The sequence below is a fragment of the Clinocottus analis genome, unplaced genomic scaffold, assembly GCF_023055335.1.
Source record: "Clinocottus analis isolate CAN_PGR_092001 unplaced genomic scaffold, fCliAna1.0.p SCAF_4, whole genome shotgun sequence".
NCBI classification, from domain to species: Eukaryota; Metazoa; Chordata; class Actinopteri; order Perciformes; family Cottidae; genus Clinocottus; species Clinocottus analis.
The window spans coordinates 23,183,048-23,202,333 of record NW_027176153.1 but is presented as its reverse complement, the minus strand read 5'-3'; the positions used below and the strand labels follow the sequence as shown (position 1 = coordinate 23,202,333).

General features: G+C 45.8%; 1 protein-coding gene across 6 annotated transcripts in view; it reads right to left on the bottom strand.

Annotated features, from left to right (window-relative positions):
• Positions 1–19,286, bottom strand: part of magi3a (membrane associated guanylate kinase, WW and PDZ domain containing 3a) — a 112,535-nt gene that overhangs the window by 12,680 nt on the left and 80,569 nt on the right. For 4 of the 6 annotated variants that reach the window (XM_068598590.1, XM_068598592.1, XM_068598594.1 and 1 more), the window contains 8 exons: positions 16,129–16,335; positions 12,696–12,873; positions 11,779–11,858; positions 11,089–11,146; positions 8,872–8,981; positions 5,101–5,301; positions 2,885–3,508; positions 17–48 (listed from right to left, as the gene is read on the bottom strand). In XM_068598590.1, the coding sequence (XP_068454691.1) occupies positions 17–48; positions 2,885–3,508; positions 5,101–5,301; positions 8,872–8,981; positions 11,089–11,146; positions 11,779–11,858; positions 12,696–12,873; positions 16,129–16,335 (1,490 nt within the window). The remainder of the gene's footprint in view (positions 1–16; positions 49–2,884; positions 3,509–5,100; positions 5,302–8,871; positions 8,982–11,088; positions 11,147–11,778; positions 11,859–12,695; positions 12,874–16,128; positions 16,336–19,286) is intronic. The other 2 variants (XM_068598591.1, XM_068598593.1) reach the window with 1 other exon arrangement.

Sequence of the window (19,286 nt, the reverse complement as noted above, 5' to 3'; positions counted from 1 at the left end):
AAATGCTTCAACTTACTGGTTTTAGTGACTTCACAGGAGACGTCTGACCTGTAAGCAGAGACGTGGAGGTTATTATTCATCAAGCAAACAACAACAATACAAATCCAAACTCGCTTCAACCTTTAAACTTTCTATACTGCTTCACTCTATTGACCTGCTGGAGAGCTTCACAGTACATCCCCTACATATATTCTGCTTATTTAAACGCTCAGATGTTTTCTAACCGTTTCTTTTTTAACTCTCTGTCGGCAAGTCCTGGTGTAATTCAGCCAGTAGGGGGCAGTATACTCCAAAGGTTGGGAGACACAGAGGTGACCCTCGGCCATGGGAAACAGGCGCTCAGGGTTAAAACCTGCCAGCTGTTTGCTCCACGAGCAGAACACCGAACACGCTCACCGTCTGCAGCTCACAGCTTTTAAATGTCACCAACGGGAATTGTATGAACTGTTTCACTAAATAGATTTGAACACATGTATTATTAAAGTAGTTTTTTAATTCCTTTTTTAAATATTAACTGTGCAAAAGGCACTAAAGGCAGCTCGTCATTAGTCGGACACGAAGTGTAATTGTACAAATCAGTCACACTTTATTTATTATTGAAACATTTAGTTATTGGATTATTAATAATGTTAGCAAGTATATTCTATTGGGTATATATTTTACATATTTTGCACACTCTGTTTACATTTAATTTTCTTAATACACTGCAGTTATTTGTATTCCATTGTTCCATTATTCCATATATAAAATGTATTTTGTGTGCTTAGTTTATTACATTTGGTGTCTGTAAAGTATGTGGCGCTGCTATTATGACAACAAATTTCCCCTTGGGGACTAATAAAGTACATATCTATCTATCTATCTATCTATCTATCTATCTACTATTTATTGTTACTTCGAGTAATGTTAGTCCATTTTTAGGCGGAAAATTTAGTTTTCTAATTCAAGGGAACATTTAGATTGTGCATTTTTCCCATTGAAAGTGACCATATCAGTGTTGATACTGTATGATGAAACAAAAAGAGTGATGATCCAGTCTGCACTTTGACTATCTTGGATAGATCTGTATTTAAGCAGCTTGGGTGGCAGCAGATGAATGAACTCTGATGACAACCGTAAGGAGACGTGCAACAAATGAGCATCTCTGTAGTCACTGAGTGCAGCGCATGTCACACGGGCAAGACTCCCGTGTCTCATTTCCAGATTTAAATCCAGAACGGTGGGGGGATCAGCGCCAAATCATTTCCGGTTTAATTTCCTTCTGCTGCCGTCATCAGAAGGGAGTTCTAGCCCTCTGGCTGCGAGCGCAGCGTCACCTAATCCTGGTTTACGGGTGACTTGAGGGAAGCCCTGCAGCGGGCTCCTTTTAGTCCTGGAAAGATGCCCTTTTTGAAGCAGTGACGCACAAAATACCCCTTTATACACATAGATGTATATATAACAACACTCACACACATGCACACACAGCAAAGCGTGAGAGTGTGGCTACATTTTACTGCAGTAGATGTTGAGAACTATCTGTCACAAATGCGACATAACCCTCATAAATAAAAGAGGCCAGCAATATATCTCAACATTTGGCGTATATGCAGAAAATTAATGCACTTTCTTGACTGTTTGGCAAGCGTCCACCTCTACACGGCCGCTAGCAGGTAACGTTAGCGGCCGTATAGAGTTTGATAAGAAGAACTGGCTAATGAATGAAAGCTAATTAGCGCTTGGCTAATTGTTTAGCTGCGACTGCATTTGTAGTATTTAAGCAGAATCAATACCAGTATCGATGTAACTCTAATGATATCTCTAACCGCAGCTGATACCAGTCTAAACCTAACTCTAACCTAAACCAAGTCCTCTCCTTAAAATGTTCATGCTATACTTTTTTGGGGACCGCCATTTTGTCCCCGAAAGGGAGGCGGATGTGCGATCAGATTGATGTCCCCACAAGCGAGGTAAAACACGCTTACATACACACACACACAGAGGACAAGCCCCTGGAGCTCAGAACAGAGCCCAGCTGAGTACATCTGATATGTGGGTGCAACACTCTTGAATCTAGGCTACTGCACTGCAGCAAAGGCAAAGAAGGAAGAAGCCCATCATATCAGAGAGAGCCTGAAGTTAGAAGAAGAAGGGCAATGATTACCCATCATGCTCCGTCTTCCCCTCCCTTCCTTCCTTCTCTCTTTTCTCTCTGAGCAGCAAGTGAATCACTGAAGCTGCCACCTCTTCACCTTCCCAGCACAACATGTGACTAAGCATGACTTCCCTTCCTGCTTGGGAAGATGCACGGCGGATGATGCAGCGTCGGTGTGGACCGGAGCATGAAATTGCTTTATTTAACATCGGAGGAATCTGTGTGTCCTCAAAAAATACCTCCAGAAAAAAAAACCCCAGTCCATTTTGTTATTTATGAATTAAAACATGTTACACTGACTCTTGCCTCGACTAAGTCGACCTTTGTCAATGTGGTGAATCCATTTTGAATTCAAGCGGGTGGTGGGCTTCTCACCGCTTCTTGTTTAGCTCATCGCTTTCTTTTTGGGAAAAAAAAAGGGAAAAGCAAGAGAAGAAGGTACTGTAGGCGACGCAAAGCTGTGTGGGGATTAAAAATGATTTCGGAAGCACGGCATTAAAGCTCGAGACTATCTCTGGGCGCTAACACCTGTTTGTTGTCTGAACGGTAACCCGAGTAGATTAATACAGACCTCGGCGATTTAACAAAAGAGATGTCACAGCGTCGGCACCGTAACCCCCCCAGCCAGCTGCGACATACTTCTCGGGATTAGTTCGATGCTGCAGGCTTACCTTTTTTCGACTGCAGTGTACGTACACTACCACCACCACCACCACCACCACCAGCGGCAGCTCATTTCTGTGTACTCACCTCCTCTGAGCACCAGCACGTTGACCTCGCTGCCGACGGGGAGGTCTTTGAGGATGTCCACCACCTGGGAGTGGCTCAGCGTCTGGACGTTCTGTCTGTTGATCTCCTTGATGACGTCGCCCTTCAGCAGGCCGCGGCACCACTGGGCGTCCAGGATCATCTTCACCTTCTGGCCCAGGGGGCAGTCGGCGATGGCGAAGCCGAAGCCCCCCGGGCCTTTCACCAAGGGCACGCTCACCAGCTCCGGCTGCAACAGCGTGGGGTCGGGGCCCTCTTGGTTGGGGATGTAAGGAAGGTGTTGGTGAAGGTGGTGGTGGTGGTGGTGGCGTCCACCGTTGGTCATGGGCGGTACTGCAGCAGTCTGCCTGGGCAGGGTTCCACCGTCGGGAACAGTATGGTGGGGATCCTGCGGCGTGGAGGTTGAGGGGGAAGGGGAAGTGTCCTTGGAGGTGGAGAGGCCTCCTGAGGCGTCCTCGCTGCTGCTGGAGTCCTCCGGCAAGGGGTAGCCCCGGCAAAGGACCATGTCCACATACTGGTTGATGGGGATGGACTGGAACATCTGCACCACGTCGGCGTGAGTCTTCCCCAGCACGCAGTCCCCGTTGATGTCCACGATCACGTCACCTGTGATCAACACGCAAAAGGCACATTTAATACAACAAAAGAAAGGACTCTAACATCAATGGCACGTTATCACAACGCATGAAATGATACTTGACAAGCTGAATTGCTCAAGTAGAAGCTGTAAATGTGTCTCTCTCTGCTCTTACAACTCGTTACAACACGCAAAGATGTTAAGAGTGAGAGAGAGAGATCCCTCACATGCCCTTCTCTTCTCCCATCTTTCATCTGCATGCTAGTCGGGGCCTAGCATCCCTGACATGGCTGAGATATAGGCCTGGATGGGCATCTGAAATGCTGACTGGCTAACTGGCTGAAAGCCCAGTGAAGGATTCAGCTCACCTACACAATCAATAACGCGGCTCAGGATTCACTCTGAAAATGAGCTCCACATCTCGATGTAGTGCCTCGCCTGTTCAGAACCCACTACACATATCTCCAATGACTTATCTAATAACTAACCATCCACAAAGTGATGACAGTACTGTAGGTAAAACATAGTGTCAACAACTTTGCAATTATACCCATAACGCTACAGGAATGTAATCAGAAAGTCTTGAATCCAGAAGAATGGAACATAAAGTTACAGTTCAGCGCTTCCTGTTATTACCCAATGAAATGAATTGCATGGTTTTTTTGTTATTTGTGTGGTTAAAATCCATTATCTTCCTTCGCAAAATGATCTCTCTCACTGTTCTACGTTCATGTTGATTTCAGCAGCCGTGGTGTGGCTGTCAGAGCTTTCAATGCAATCAATACGAGTGTAATGCGAACCCCGAGGCGCATCGCTGACAGTATTTAAAATGACTTCAACCGCCGCGCGATAGTATTTATATACATGTACACAATGAAAAAAAAGGGAATTTGCTGAGCTAACGTAGCACTAGTGGGATTATAGAAACCCCCATCAGCAAAGCCACATGTAGCATGCATGTCAGTGTTGCAGATTACTGCATTAGAACATCATGCAGATAAGCAGGCGGCGTCATTAAATCTCTTAGATAGGGCTGCATATTAAAATATGGTTGATAACCATGGACTGAACATGTGCCATATTGACGGAAGTTTCCTATTTTTAGAGCTGCTGAACTAGAAACTTTAGCTTGATAAAGCAATGTGACATTCAAGGGTAAAGAGTGCAAGTTTGGTGTTTTCTTTCTCTTAATGTGTGTGTACTGACTTTGCATTGCAGGAAGATAGGATTGCAGTGAGGATACGCAGAAGAAATGCAATTTATGCTCGTTAGGGGTGGAAAAAAAAATCCATACAGCATAGTATCGCGATACTTTGCGTGGCGATAATGTATTGATCTTTTATTTAATTAATTCTAAATGTTTTTGGTCTAAAATAGTAAAATCAATTATTTTTTGTTGGCAAAGTTTTCCTTTGGGGACAATTTGTGGTTGAAAAAAAGGTAATAAATCGCAATATATCGCAATATCCCGATAATATCGTATCGAGACTTAAGTATCGGGACAATATTGTATCGATACTCAGAAGCCGAGTATGGATCTTTTATTTCATCAATTCTAAATGATTGCAGTGAAGATAGCGGAGAGCACTAATGAACACAAGTCCGTCAGGTGGAAGCCTACCTGAGGCGATCTTGTTGTCATGCGCTGCAGGCCCATCGGGAAGGACGTTTTTGACCTGAAGGAATTCGTCGGGTCGGTCTCCTCCGATAATGGTGAACCCGAAGCCCTGGGGGCTTTTTCTGAGTGCAGCCTGCAGGATGGAGCCCTGCAGCTGGGATGGATCTCGCGTGAAGACCCGCGCGACCCTGCCAGGCTCCTCTGCTGGAGAGTGATTGACAAGAGGTAATTGACAAGGGGAAAAAGGAGAAAAATATCAGTAATGCCCCGAATGACTGTAATCGCAATATTCTAAATGGCTTCCATTTGAACACATTACGCAGTTATAGCCTCACGATAAATAGGGAGATATAACACTCAGCTTTCATATGAAACGACGTCACGGTGGCATTAGTTTGATGGGAAAAGAGCAGCGCGTCTGTATGTTGTGTGAGCATTCATGTGGCCGTGAAAATGAGCTTGAGACATGACGAGAAACTGAAAAAGCTTCTCGCAAATTGCCGTGTGTCTGCGCTCACAACATTCGCACGGTGACAACGTGTCTGACAGCACGTCACTCACTCGCTAGTAATCACAGAAACACACCAAGAGCAAATCACACACACACACAACTCTGCTGCTCTGTTTGCGAAGGCAACAAACATTCGGCTATTGCGAAACGTCTAGATTTTGCCCCAGTCTCGCCGCAAACAACCGTTTCTTTTCACCGCGGTGATGAATTAATCCTGAAACGCGCCTGACATTTTTTCCAGGTAAACTTGTCATTGCAAATTTCCTTTGTGGCGCCTACAGGATGAGTAAATAGGGACACTTTTTAAGAAGCGAGGATAGGAATTATAAGTGTGTGTACGTATGTGTGTGTGTGTGTGTGAAAGAGAGAGATAATAAAAGCCAGATAAGAGCAAAGAGACAGTTAGCCTTGACAGAAAGGGGCGCATTCTAACTAAATCCTAGCTCGTCCTTCCCCGTGGCGTGAGCCTATGAGATTGTGAGTTATGTGCCGTGTCCCTGCACGCTGGGCTTCTTCTCTGGCAGTTCCCACACTGATAGATAGTGCAACATCAATCTCATTAGGGAGGGTACAGAAAGAAGCCCCCCCGCCCCTCCCTCCCTTCCTTCCTTCCTCTCAATGTGTCATGGGATCGCGATTTGCATAATTGCATTGCAATTGGCAGATGAGCGTGAGCGCTCTGAATACTACAAAAAATATAAATAAAAAGTGCCTGACAGCTGTGTCGGAGATATTTTCAAGACCATATATGAAAATGTGTCTTGTGCAAAGGGTAACGTGAAACTCCTCGCGCCGTGAGAAAGGTGCGAGGTGGGTGTAATGCATGGGTTTGACGATGATTCAGACTGCCCAGGCCTTCAACGCTAGCGCACAATCTCAACTGACTGTCAGTGCTGTTTCCTCGAGGTTCACCAGGGAAGAAACCGAGAGGAGTAAAGAGGGAGAGCGGGGTGTGGGTTTCGGTAGGCAGCTGTACGCCAAAGTCATGTTTGCATGCTCTTGATTAAGCCGTGGCCCACGAAGGGACAGTCTGAAATCTCATGGGGGGGGTGAAGTGATTATATGAAATGTCATACAGGATTGTCAGCGCTGTAATTACGGCTGAGAATAGCGCTGCTCTTCGCTCCTGTGCTCCGCGGCATTGTCTGGGAGGTCAGGGCGAGCCAGCCTTGTCAAAACAGCGTTTAGATGCCACCTCACGTACGTGCGCCACACACTCACACACACACACACACACACACACACACACAAGACCACTGGCCATTAATTCTCATTAACGAGGGTGAAGGTGCAGAATGGGCGCACAGAGGGGAGGCGGCTGAAGCTGGAGGCGGTGGAAATATCATCCGCGGACGGCAGAGATCTCTGGGCTGTGGGAGGCGGAGTCTCTGCGTGCAACAGAGTGAGGCAGACAGTTCTGTCCAAAGGGTGTCTGCAATACAGAGGCTAGTTTGAATACTAATGTGGCCGTGCTTTGTGTTTGCACGCACAGGAGAGCATCACAATTCTGACTCATGTTACAACAACACGGGGCCTCCGCTTCGCTTCGCTTCTTTCTTTTTTTTTTACTTGAGTGATTACAACAGTCAAGCAGCAGCATTCACTACAGGTGGTTAAAGATGGACATTAAGATACGCAGTAGAAAATGCAATTTATGATCATTAAAGGTGTGGGGAAAAAAATCGATACAGCATAGTATCGCGATATTTTGCGTGGCGATAATGTATCGATCTTTTATTTAATTAATTCTAAATGTTTTTGGTCCGAGAATAGTAAAATCAATTATTATTATGTTGACAAAGTTTTCCTTTGGGGACAATCTGCGGTAGAAAAAAATGGAATAAATCGCAATATCGCGATAATATCGTATCGAGACTTAAGTACCGTGACAATATTGTATTAATACAATAATCAATTCTAAATGTATTTGGTCCTAGAATAGTAAAATCAATGATTTTTTTGTTGACAAAGTTTTCCTTTGAGGACAATTTGTGGTTAAAAAAAGGCAATGAATCGCAATATATCGTGATAATATCGTACCGGGACTTAAGTATCGTGATGATGTGGGACCTCTGGTGTTGTAACGATCATTATTCTCTTTCAACCACAGTCACCTCTTTCTCCCTTCTCCATCTCTCTCCTCTTCCTTCCCCTCTTTGTTCTTGAGAGATCTTTGAACCGCGATGAGCGACTGGGACAAAAGCATTTTCAAAAGAGACCGGCGAGGCTCCCCCTCTTTCACAACCTACTTGTCAAAATGAATTCTGCTACCGAGTGAAGCGCCGCTCCATTATTCAAATTGAATATTGCCGCTTCAGAGGCTACGGGCTGTTTATCGGCAGCGTGTCAACTGTTGGAACATCTTTTCAGACGAACCTCTCAGCACGGAGAAGATCATAAAACTGCTCCAGCATTTGGACAACTGATCTAATACCTTGTTGTATTCGTTGTTGTTTTTTCAACACCAACGAAGCACTAAGCAAAACGGGTTGAAACTTCTTATCAATATGACCGTCAACTACACACTCACTGCCACAAGTTATGTTATTTATTTATTTGTAAACCATCATGTGTCCTGTTGTGAAAGGTAAAAGGCATTGATGTACATTTCTACTAATCTACCTGAGTCAGAAGCATTCATCCTTGAACACCTGTACACAGTTTCATGTCAATCCATCCATTGCTGAGATATTTAACTCTGTTGAAGGAAGTTGAGCAATGACCGACCAACCGACAACCAACATTGCCATTGCTCCAGCCAACGCTGCAAAACTCATTTCTGGGGAATAATAATGATATAATTTAAAGTCATCTTCAAGGATTATTTAAACCAAGCACTCTTCATGAGTTACTTTGTGCTCTCTCTCTCTCTCTCTCTTGCTTGCTCTTATATTTCCGGATGCAATTTAGAGTAAATTATCTAAATTCCTGTGTATTTCCCTGAGGACCAGTTTGAGTTTAGAGCTTCCTGTCCCTCCATCTAAACGCATGACAATGAACGTGACCGTTGCAGAACTGACTAAAGATCTGTAGGAATCCACAATGTCCATGAGTTCATCCGAAACTGCAAAGATGTATCATGCCCAGCGTTCAATTCATACTCTCTCTCCCCATTGCCACTTGTTTACAGACCATTCGGGAACAGAAATAATCAGCAGTGAAAAGGTCAGAATGATCCGACTGCATTGCACATCTTCCCTGACTTGCAAAATGCAGTAAAAGAAACAGAAGCGCATCTTTCTGCTGCAGCGGGCGTAAGTTACCTGAGGGCGTGGCCGCCGGCGGCAGCAGAGCTCCGGCGGTGGCGTCGACGCTCAACTTCCTCTTCGCTTCCTGGACCGGATTCTCAAACTGGGTCTTCTGGTTGATGTGGCTGCACGAGAGAGAAAACCACAACATGAGACGGAGAACGACACACAACTGCAACACGAGGTGTGCGATCGAGCTTCGGATGCGCTTTCCATCCTGTTCATGTTGGCGTCACGGAGCACAGCCGCTCTTTGCCCGTCATGCAAACCTGTGGTTTTGACTCTTAAGTGCCGAGTCGGCATTTCATCCAAGTAAACAGGCTTTTCTAAAAAAAACGGTACGTAAAAAAACCACAAATCCGAAATCCTGGAAAGCCAGAAAAGGTAACACACACACTGAGACGATTGAGAATAAACTCTAAACCTCCAAAAATATAGAAAGGATGAATTGACATTCTCGGTGAATTTAAAAGACTCAAAATTGGATCGAGAGGGATCAGCGGCAATCACTGCTGCGATAGTCCACTTTGCCACGGTGGGATCAGCATCTGCTCAATGCATTGTAATCCCAGGATCAAAGGATTAAATGAACTGTAGATGGATGTAAGCGACAATGTGCCCCTTTTTCATAGCGTACAGAGACGGCCTTTTTTTTCTTTCTCGAAAATTAACAGCTTTGCTGACTCAGGATCAGCAGTTATACTTCGGGGGGATTTACACCAAACGCAATCTGAAAACATTTAATGTTTGTTTTTTTTTAAACCACACACACAGACACACACACACACACACACACCTGTGTGCTGAAACCTTTCCTGCTACCTGGATGAAAGGTCCCTCCACGGTCGGATGGTAATGCTGAGAGGTAGCTCATCTGCATAATGAGCCGAAACAGTTGTAAATCCCGCTCATTGACGGCACCTTGGGAAGGCAAACATGCACTGATGCTGCACAGCGAATCAGCCACATGCTGAGACACTGATGTGTGTGTGTGTGTGTGTGTGTATTCAACAAAATGTGTTCTTGCTGCGTATGACTCATGCACAGAGATACCCTCCCCGTTACGTCTGGAGAGAGAGAGAGATACACGTTTCCCTCGCTTTCATTTCCTCTCTGGCTAACTTTCCTCACCCCCCCCCCCCCCCTCACCTCCCTCCTCAGTTGCCGCACCTCGCGTTTTGTTTGTCGAGATGCAAAAATAATGAGACTTTGTGTCACATCGTCGGATTTGGTCATTCATCCGCATCAGACGAAGAGACAGACGGGAGCGGCAGCCTCTCAATGACCCTCTTGCATAAACATGCACGCTGATACCCCCCCTCCCCCTCCCTTGCAGGTCTCTCCTCTTTGACCACAGTGATGCAACTAAAATGGAACATTGTGCTCTTATTTACACTCACGATCTGAAAAGAATCTCCCTCTTGTTTCCCTCTCATGGACCCGAAAGCTTCATTGTCTGTTCACACACACACACACACACACACACACACACACACACACAGGCACACACACACACACACACAGAGCTGTACACCACCAGTGTTATGTGCTCTGACATAATTGCGTTCTGCAGGACTGTGGGAAACAACCAAACAGACAATAGCATATGCCACACATGTTCCACAGGTCCCTTAGGATCGGCGCATAATACTTTGTCTATGTTTGGAGTTCAGCTGCACGGCTTTAAGTTGCAGAAGAGACGCTGGAACTTCTTTAAAAACCTACATTGATTTTTAGCATGTTGCTAACACGTCGGGTCCGGTTTGAGAGTTTGTTGTGTTTTAGACCGAGAACTTCGACAGTTTTTACAGTGCATTTTCAGTTCATGAAAGTATATATTGGGACATTTTAGTAGCCAAACAATGTCTTATTCAGCATTGTGATGTAGTCCAGCCGCCCTCTTGTGCCACTTCTGAGTCTGACTGCAGAAAAACACAACGACAAAGACCAAAAGCAAAGATGTCAACGGGCGAAATGACAAAAACTCAAGGCTTCAAAACAGTTTCCGCGAACCGCTCACTGTGATTGCATTCGCGTCCTATGTACAGTGAAGCTTAGTTTATGAACTCAAGCATGCAGACACAGCTCCAGAGGACCCGCACAGGTACACAATAGGTTGAAGCACTGAGTTGAACTTTGACAGAGACACTGAATATGAGCGAGCAGCAGGGCATAATATCCCCATCCGGCACAATTCACAGTCCCTTCATGCACTGGAAGGAGTTTACTCACTCTACGTAGTAGATGCCATACTGCGGGTCCTCGATCTTCTCCCAGCCGTAGGGCAGCTCTGGTGGCAGAGGACAGATGAAAATCACTTTCTAACACTGCCGAGTCGACACATGGACAATCGGACGCACGCAATGAGACGCGGAGCTTCGACTGGCAGCTTCCCAGCATGCCTGCCTCCACCTGGAGGACGGCTTTCTTTATGGCAACTGTGTGTTCAGGGCTTCATACACATTGGGGAGTAAATGCTGAATTGTTATATAGCCTCCCTGGAACATAATAGCCTTTTCCATCCAGCGGTGTGTATGTGTGCAACATCTTGAGTCTCTGCTGCTGTGTGACAAACACACGCAGCTCAGAGGAGATCTTAACGCAAGAGGGGACCCAGGAAATTGCCTTTTGAGAGATGCTGCACTGATGAGCTCCCCGCATGTGTCCCAGAAGCCATTAGGAGGAGAAGGAGGCGGGAGGGGGGTGGGGGAGGATGGAGACTGGAGGGTTTGCTCTGTGTCATCGGCACTGTGACCAGGCCCGCTCAGCTGTTCAATCGGCGTCTGTTAGCCGGCGCTCCTCTTCAGAGAGCAGACACTGCTCTGAGCAGCGGGGGAGTTGGGATGAAGTGTAAGTGTGTACGGGGAGGGAGGACGGAGGGCTATAAGGGCCGTACGGACCATCCCGCAGATGTCGTCTCACCTCCTTCCTCGCATTTCTCGGGAGGCTTTGCCTTCTTGGCGAGGCGGGGGTCCAGCCAGGTCGTGGTCTTGCTGTTGTGACTGAAGTAGAAAGACAAGATTTAGGCGTTAGGCTCAAAATCGTTTCACCAAAATGTAAAAATACTGAGACAATCAAGCAATCACTGCAGCACCGGCAACTCTCAGGAGCCACTGTACCAGGAGCCATTTCACAAGCTTTCACAAACAAACAGAGCTAAAAGCTCCACTTCTTATCTTGCTGGATCAAATGGCTTATTAAAGAAAAATACTTCTTAACATGTTAACAAAGCCTGGATTAGAAAACCCTTAGAGGTAAAAGGAAGAGAGAAAATAGAGCTAATGGGGCAAAGTAATGAAGGAAGACATGATGGGATATGTATAAAGCACAAAAAGAAACCAGTGAGAGCAGTGGAAGAGATCGTAAAGAGCAGAACTGGGAGAGCAGGTCAAGGGGAGCGAGTTTAATTTGGCCTGTTGTTTTCATGGCAGGATGATCTATTGATATATAGCGGCGAGCGGCGGCCCCTGGCTCTGACAGCGGCTCACAGCTGACTGCTCGCCACGCGAGCGCGCCAGGTAAACAAAGCGGGCCTGCTGTACTTTTAGTATCAGCCAACAAACCCAACATCAAACTCACGGGGAAATGAAAGAAGAAAAAAACAAACAACATGATGGAGAATAACACAACTGCCTGCAGGCAGCTTCCAAGTCCGACACCTGGTTTGATACAGAGCGGAGCGCCGGATGAGGGAGCAGCGACGACTCTCAATGCATTTGGCTCGCCGTGGTGGCAAAGGAGCAATGCATGCAGGGAGCAAGATTCACACAATACTGATGTGGTAGGAGAGCAATAGGACCAAAGCAATGCAAGCGAGTAGCAGGAGAAAGGCTACTCACTCGATGAAATAAACCATTCCGGTTTCCGTGTAGGCCATTTCCCATTTTTTCGGCAAGGACTCCTGATTCTCGTCCGGCGTGTTCCAGACGCGCGGGTCCATCGCCGCCGCCGCCGCGGCCGCGGCCGACTGGTTGTAGCTGGGCACCGTCTTCCTCCACTCCGCCTTGTCCTTGTGCTCTGCGGGCCGGCACGGGGAGAGGGATGCGGGCATGGAGACAGAGAGAGGAATGGGTTGGCAGTAAAGGTACGGGAGATGGTAGAAGGAGAAAGAAGAGACGGGACGCGAGAACGCGGCGCCATTGGAGCTCCTCTGGGCTCCTCGCATCGCTCCTGCGTTGCTGTTGCTGCTGCTGCTGCTGCTGCTGCTGCTGCTGCTGTCGCCGCTCGGGTTGATCCACTGGGGTGGGACGGTTGCATCCACGAGAGAGAGAGAGAGAGCAATGGTGTGGAGGGAGAGAGAGGGAGAGACAGAACGAGAGAGGACGCACAGAGAGGAAAGGAAACAACGCAGCAATTGCCATAGGATTTGCATGTCAGCGGAGATGTGCTGGGAACTGCCTCCCAGGCAAGGGCAAGAGCTGACCAATGCTTCAGCACGGCCGCGAGTGCCACATCACAACTCTATTAGCATCACACAGGCGGCTGCATGTGCGTGCATGTGCGTGCATGTGCGTGTGTGTGAGTGTATTTCCCTAATCTTGATGTGTGTGTGTGTGTGTGTTCCTCTCTGTGTGAGGCTCTTATCTGCAGGTTTTCATCTGGCTGTTGTGCGACCTCATTCATCACGGCTTTGAATGCTCAGTATGTCGGGCTGTGGGTTAATTGAAAGGCGGGGATTGGGAAGTGACAGCTGTTGACTTTAAGAAGCCAAGAGCTTTTTTTTTGTGTTGAAATTGGGGGCCTCTTTTTTTTTTTTTTTCTCCAGCATGGAACCACAGAGTGGTTTCTGCACTTGTAAAGTCAGACTAATTGATTACATAGAGACGCTTGCTCCGGGCTGTTGCAGCTAGCTTTCAATCCTCGGAGAGATAAATTATCTGCGTTGCAGATAAGGGTGCACGTCGCATTATCGTCACGAAACTGACGACAGGACACAAAAGAAAGATTGTCTTTAACAATAACGCACGGCCGTTATTTAACTACCTCGGTGTTGATGTCTTCTTCTTCTTCCTCTTTCATAAGACATCCTCAGCCCCTTCAACAATTCAATACACCCACAAAAGTGCATTTGAGATTAGACGAGTCGCGAAAACGACAGAATCGAGAGTGACATCGTTCCACAATGAGTGTTTTCTTCTCGACTGGGCTCCACGCTGCCATCATTACTGCCCAAGGCCACAGAGATGATGTGTCTCTGACAACGTTTCTCTCTTTTGCTTCTGAACGTCGGATGAGCGATTGCATGCTCACTGATCTTTACAATGTCTCACATTGTGAAGTAGCTTCCTCCTCCCTCCTGCTGGATGTGGTTCACACGATACAGTCACAATGTCTCATGGCGATCACGTCTGTCTGGGGTCAAATGGATCCCGATAAGCAATCCCTCTCTTTTATTTTCATGCAGATTACCATCTAATTTGAAAATGTACCACATAAAGTGATGAGACGGACAACTTTATGATGTTCTGCATTTGAATCGGCTGCTTGAGAAGACAAACAGCTGTTTTAAACGCTGCTTCAGCTGTTTTGACGGGCGACTCCGACCGCAGGTGCTTTTCCCTCGCGCGCCCGTCTTCATCACGAGCAGCCGGGACCGTCCCTCGTTAAGCTCGTCATAAACCCAGAGTTGACGTCTCGTCATGATTTCTAATGCGCATGCAGGATCAGCCTCAGGTGGTCAGAAGCAGACGGGCTGCGGCGAAGCAAAGGATCATGGGAGTTTTTCTTTTCTTCCATGCTTTTTTTTGCGTATGAGAAGACCCCCAAATGAAAACGTGGACTACTTAAGTAATATAGACGTTGTTATGAATGGTTTTGTGATCACTGAAAGCGGTTTCCACGATACAAGTTCATGTTCCAGATGAGTTTGGGGTCATTGGAAGGGAGCTGGTATTTCCTTGAGATCACACACAGTAAATGTGCTGCATGCACCACGTGTTAGCGCTGATAGCACTGATAGCGCTGATAGCGCTAACATGAAAATTGGCCTGAATGTTATTATTTTTATCGCATTGATAAAACACATTTTGCAATCTTCACTGGAATTAGCAAAGTGTATCAGACTTATGGACGTGGTAGGAGCGGTTTTTTTTTGAGTGTTTTTTTATTTTTTTTTAGAGCGTTTATCTTTTTTTTGAGAGAGCAATTTTTTTTGGAGAGGGTAAAAAAAAATTTTAGAGCATACTTTTGGAAATCTACCTCCATAAGTATAATACACTTTGCTAATTGTGATGCAATTATTATTTTATTTTTTTTAAGAGCGTTTTTTTTAAGAGCGCTTTTTTTGAGAGCGTTTATCTTTTTTTTTAAAGGGCAAATTCTTTTTTTGAGAGCGTATTTTTGGAATTGAGAGCAAAGATTTGGAGATAATTTACTTACAAGCAAGAAATATGCTGGGGTAAAAAAAGACACAAATCTACCTCCATCAGTCTAATACACTTTGCTAATTGTGATGCGATTATCTTGACATGATGTTTGGCTGCTCACTGGGTCTGTGATCGTGCACAGCGGCTCACTTGGCTAACAATCTGGTGCGTCGCTGCCATGCAGCGCCGGGCCAGGGTGCCGTTCAGACCGGTCAGAGGCCCGACGCCGAAGCGATAACAGAGGACAGCTTAAGGAGCCGGCTCCAGCTGGGGAAGCAGAAGGCCAGAAGATGATGCTGCTATGTTCACTTGACTGGTTTAAGATGAGTGAATGAGTGGTTTATTATGAGAGAAAGCTATTTCATATGGATGGATATTATTATTAAGTCACATGTTGGCCCATAGTTCTGCCTATCACCAAAATACTACAGCAGTCAGAGGCTTCCGAACTGCTTTTTTTTTTACGATGATTAATTCATTCATTCACCATTAGCTGAAACATGTTCCTGTTCAGATTTTGCTTGTGCCATGAGCCATGCGAGGACACCCAAACGAGAACAGAGTCTATCCCTCGAACCGACGGATTGCATCCATTGATCTCAGCCAGACTTTGACTGCTTGTTGACTTCGCGGCGCTGTGATTTAGTGCTGACGTCGCATACAGAACAGCTAATCCCGGCAATGTTTGTTTTGGAGAAAAGAATGATAAGGAGGAGAAGAAAAAAAATGGTCCTGTTGTTTTGCATTATGAGAATAACATAATGAACGCCTGAAATGTTTCGAGCAAACACAAAAAAAAACTGCTGGGGGTTTATTTTTGGCAGGAGTAAAAAAGCGGCAGGAAGCACAGCTGCATAATAACGAGCTGCAAGAAGCAGCGAGAGAAGAAGACGAAAGCGACTCTCACCAGCCACGCCGTTGACCATGGGAGGCCTCTCGTCTTCCTCTTCCTCCTCCGGCGCGGCGCTGTCCTTTCTGTCCATCTTACTCACAGACGTGGTGCGTTTCCGCTGGACCTCCGTGTCAAATTCCTCATCGAACAGAACCTGGTCCACCAGGTCCGGCTGCACGGGGCTGGGCTCCGCGGGGGGCTTCGGGGTCCCGTAGTAGTTTCCTGGTGAGAAGAGAGGGCGACAGAGACAGCAAAATATACTCGTGAATATGTTTTCTCGACGAGAAAACTACATTTAATTTAAGTTCGCTGCACCTGTTACATGGAATGCACTGTAAAAAACTCTAAAGTTAAAGGAGCTCATCAACCCTGAAACTTTGACGACTCGTGTGAGAGAAATTGGAGCGGCTTCATCCCACATTTGTTCTTGTTTTGGTGTGAATCCGGAGCGTTAGCCCTGTTGTCTTATCTTTTAATGGATTATACCTGTGTTATGTGGTTTTCTGTGCGTCTTGTGACTGTTGAAACCTTTCTATGCTGCTGTCTTGGCCAGGCATCGATTGGAAAAGAGCTTATTGTACCTCAACGACCTGGTTAAATAAAGGTTAAATCAATAAAATAATCCTAATCTTAAACCCGTGCTCTAACCCGACAACAGTCCCACGTAGAAGCTAGGATGAGGGCGTCGTTGTTGGACCGCACATAGTCACAAAGGTAAAATACTGTCGGAAAGAATTGCAGATATTGTGTTGGCAGTAAACCACAGAACAGGAAAAGGCAATTAACCCCAATGCATCAAAACACACTTTGTTGAAAAAGACCATCTCTTCTCAACTGTGGCAGTTGTTTAAAATGATTTAAAGAGGCACAGCAGAGCCCGATTGTTAGCAACAGATCATATCTGGTAGAGAAGTTATCTCGTAACTCAGGCTTTGGAAAAGTCTTTTGCGTCAGGGAAAGTTGACGAATGTTATTATTTGTCGATCCCATTTGGGACACAACGGAGACAGACTGTCGGCCCTGCATCGTTTCACCAACAGTTTGTTTTATTGTATTGTTAATGCAATGTAATCTTTATGTTAATGTCCTTGTAAAAATAACAACAGACCAAACCAGAACAGCCTGGGATGTTGCATCATCATTTTTTCTGCTTCCTTCTCAAGGGAACTGTGCGTTTACGCCAGTGGTTCTCTAACTGTTTCTGTCTCCACTTTGGAGGAAGCAAAATGTTCCAACCGCCCCAACAACATGGGAACAAAATGGTCCAACTTGTTGAGACTCCTCCATCCGTGCTTTTTTAATGAATAGATTAAAGAAAATGTAAATCCCTTTCAAGTAAACCAGATTGCTCCATCTGACAAGAACTAATAACATGTGCACTCACTTTGTTAAAACAATGCAAATAAAGTTATATATGTGCAAAAAATAACTCATATTTGGCAAAAAAGATGACCGAGGAAACCGGTTGGATCCCTGTTTTCTCCCCATAGTTTCATGTTGAAGTGCCCTTGAGCAAGGCACTGAAGCCCCAGAGCTTCACAGCAGCACAAAGCTCCTTCATTACTAAGGATGGTGACATGCAGAGAATAATCCCCCCACTGTGGGATCAATTTTTTAAAATCTGCATCTCCCCCCTGCGCCCCACCTGTAATACCTCCGCGCCCCACTAGAGGGTCGCGCCCCACAGTTTGAGAACCCCTGGTTTACGCCAAGGCAGGTTCTCTAGCACTCGCTTGCCCCTTTCAGTCCATCAGATGCCTTTGCTGTCATGCTGGGGCCTCGGGCGGCAAACAGCCTCACACCACAGAGCGAGTCTTCGTCTTTCCACAACCATCGGAGAGAGGTGACCCACTTTACCGCTCGCTACCTTCCTCTCGTCCTGCAGGAGGAGGATGATGATGAATAAGAGAGAGGAAGAAAACTTCAAAGCACAATAGGTGAGAAAATAGTTGGGGTGGGAGGTACAGTACACACATTGATTCACTGGCGGCTTCTCTGCGAGTCCACAGGCCTCCAGTGTGTGTGTGTGTGTGTGTGTGTGTGTGTGTGTGTGTGGGATTGCAGTGTTTAAGAGTGAGCTGTGTGTGTCTGAACATTGTGTTGTAACAGTTAAATGGTACATCAGGGACTGGACAGCCACTGCGATGAAGTCCACTGGGAGGAAGAGCGAGAAATGAGTGTCGAACAAAGAAAGAAGGACTGGAGGCAGCGGGGGAGAGAGAGAGAGAGAGAGAGAGAGAGAGAGAGAGAGAGAGAGAGAGAGAGAGAGAGAGAGAGAGAGAGAGAGAGAGAGAGAGAGAGCTATTTCTTACGAAATGTTGTGGCAATAGAATTAAGCTTCCACGCAGGCAACAAAAAAACATCTTCATTCTCCTTGAAATAAATATTTGACTTGATTTTCCTCACGTGTCACAATGACAGAGGAAACAATCAATTTTACAGCTTCTTTTTTTTACCAACTATAATTATGGAAAAGCTTCATAAACAATCAACAAAAAAGAGGGAAAAAAAAAAATCGCAATTTATCTGACAGCTTTGTTAAGCAATACATTATAATTGATGATGGCAATTACATTAATCTGTGTTTGAATGTATGAAGCGTTCATGCCGGTGCCTTATCAGAAAAACGTTAAATCCTTTACCAGGTTTGTAATTAATAGGACGCTTGCGAACAACATGCAAATGGAGGGGGTTAAATTAGAAGTGGTGATTTGCTCCGTGCACGTAAGCATCCATTAGCAAGGAGCCGGGAGAAAGTGGACACAATGAGGACAGTGAGATGAATCATGTTGTAATTATACTGTACTAATGAGGACATGAGAATGTATAGCTCATTTCAAAGTTGATGTAAAAACACCTGAAAAGACTGGACGCTGAGGTAGAGTGTTCAAAAGGGGGCAGACCGTGAGATGTTTGGGTACATTTGGGAATCTGGAGTGCCGACCAACACACAAACTGTTAAATAACACAACCCAGTCGGCTCTGTGGGCTGCCTACATCAGAAAACACACTCCGAGTAGTACATCCAAAGTGACGGTATGAGGTGCTTTTTGAATATTAAAGCATGTAAAAATGTTCGAGTAGAAACTCAAAGTACAAATATGAACCTGAAGGGCGTGATTTAACACGACGTGCACAATCAAAACAGTGAAAGAAAAGAAACAGGGAGACGC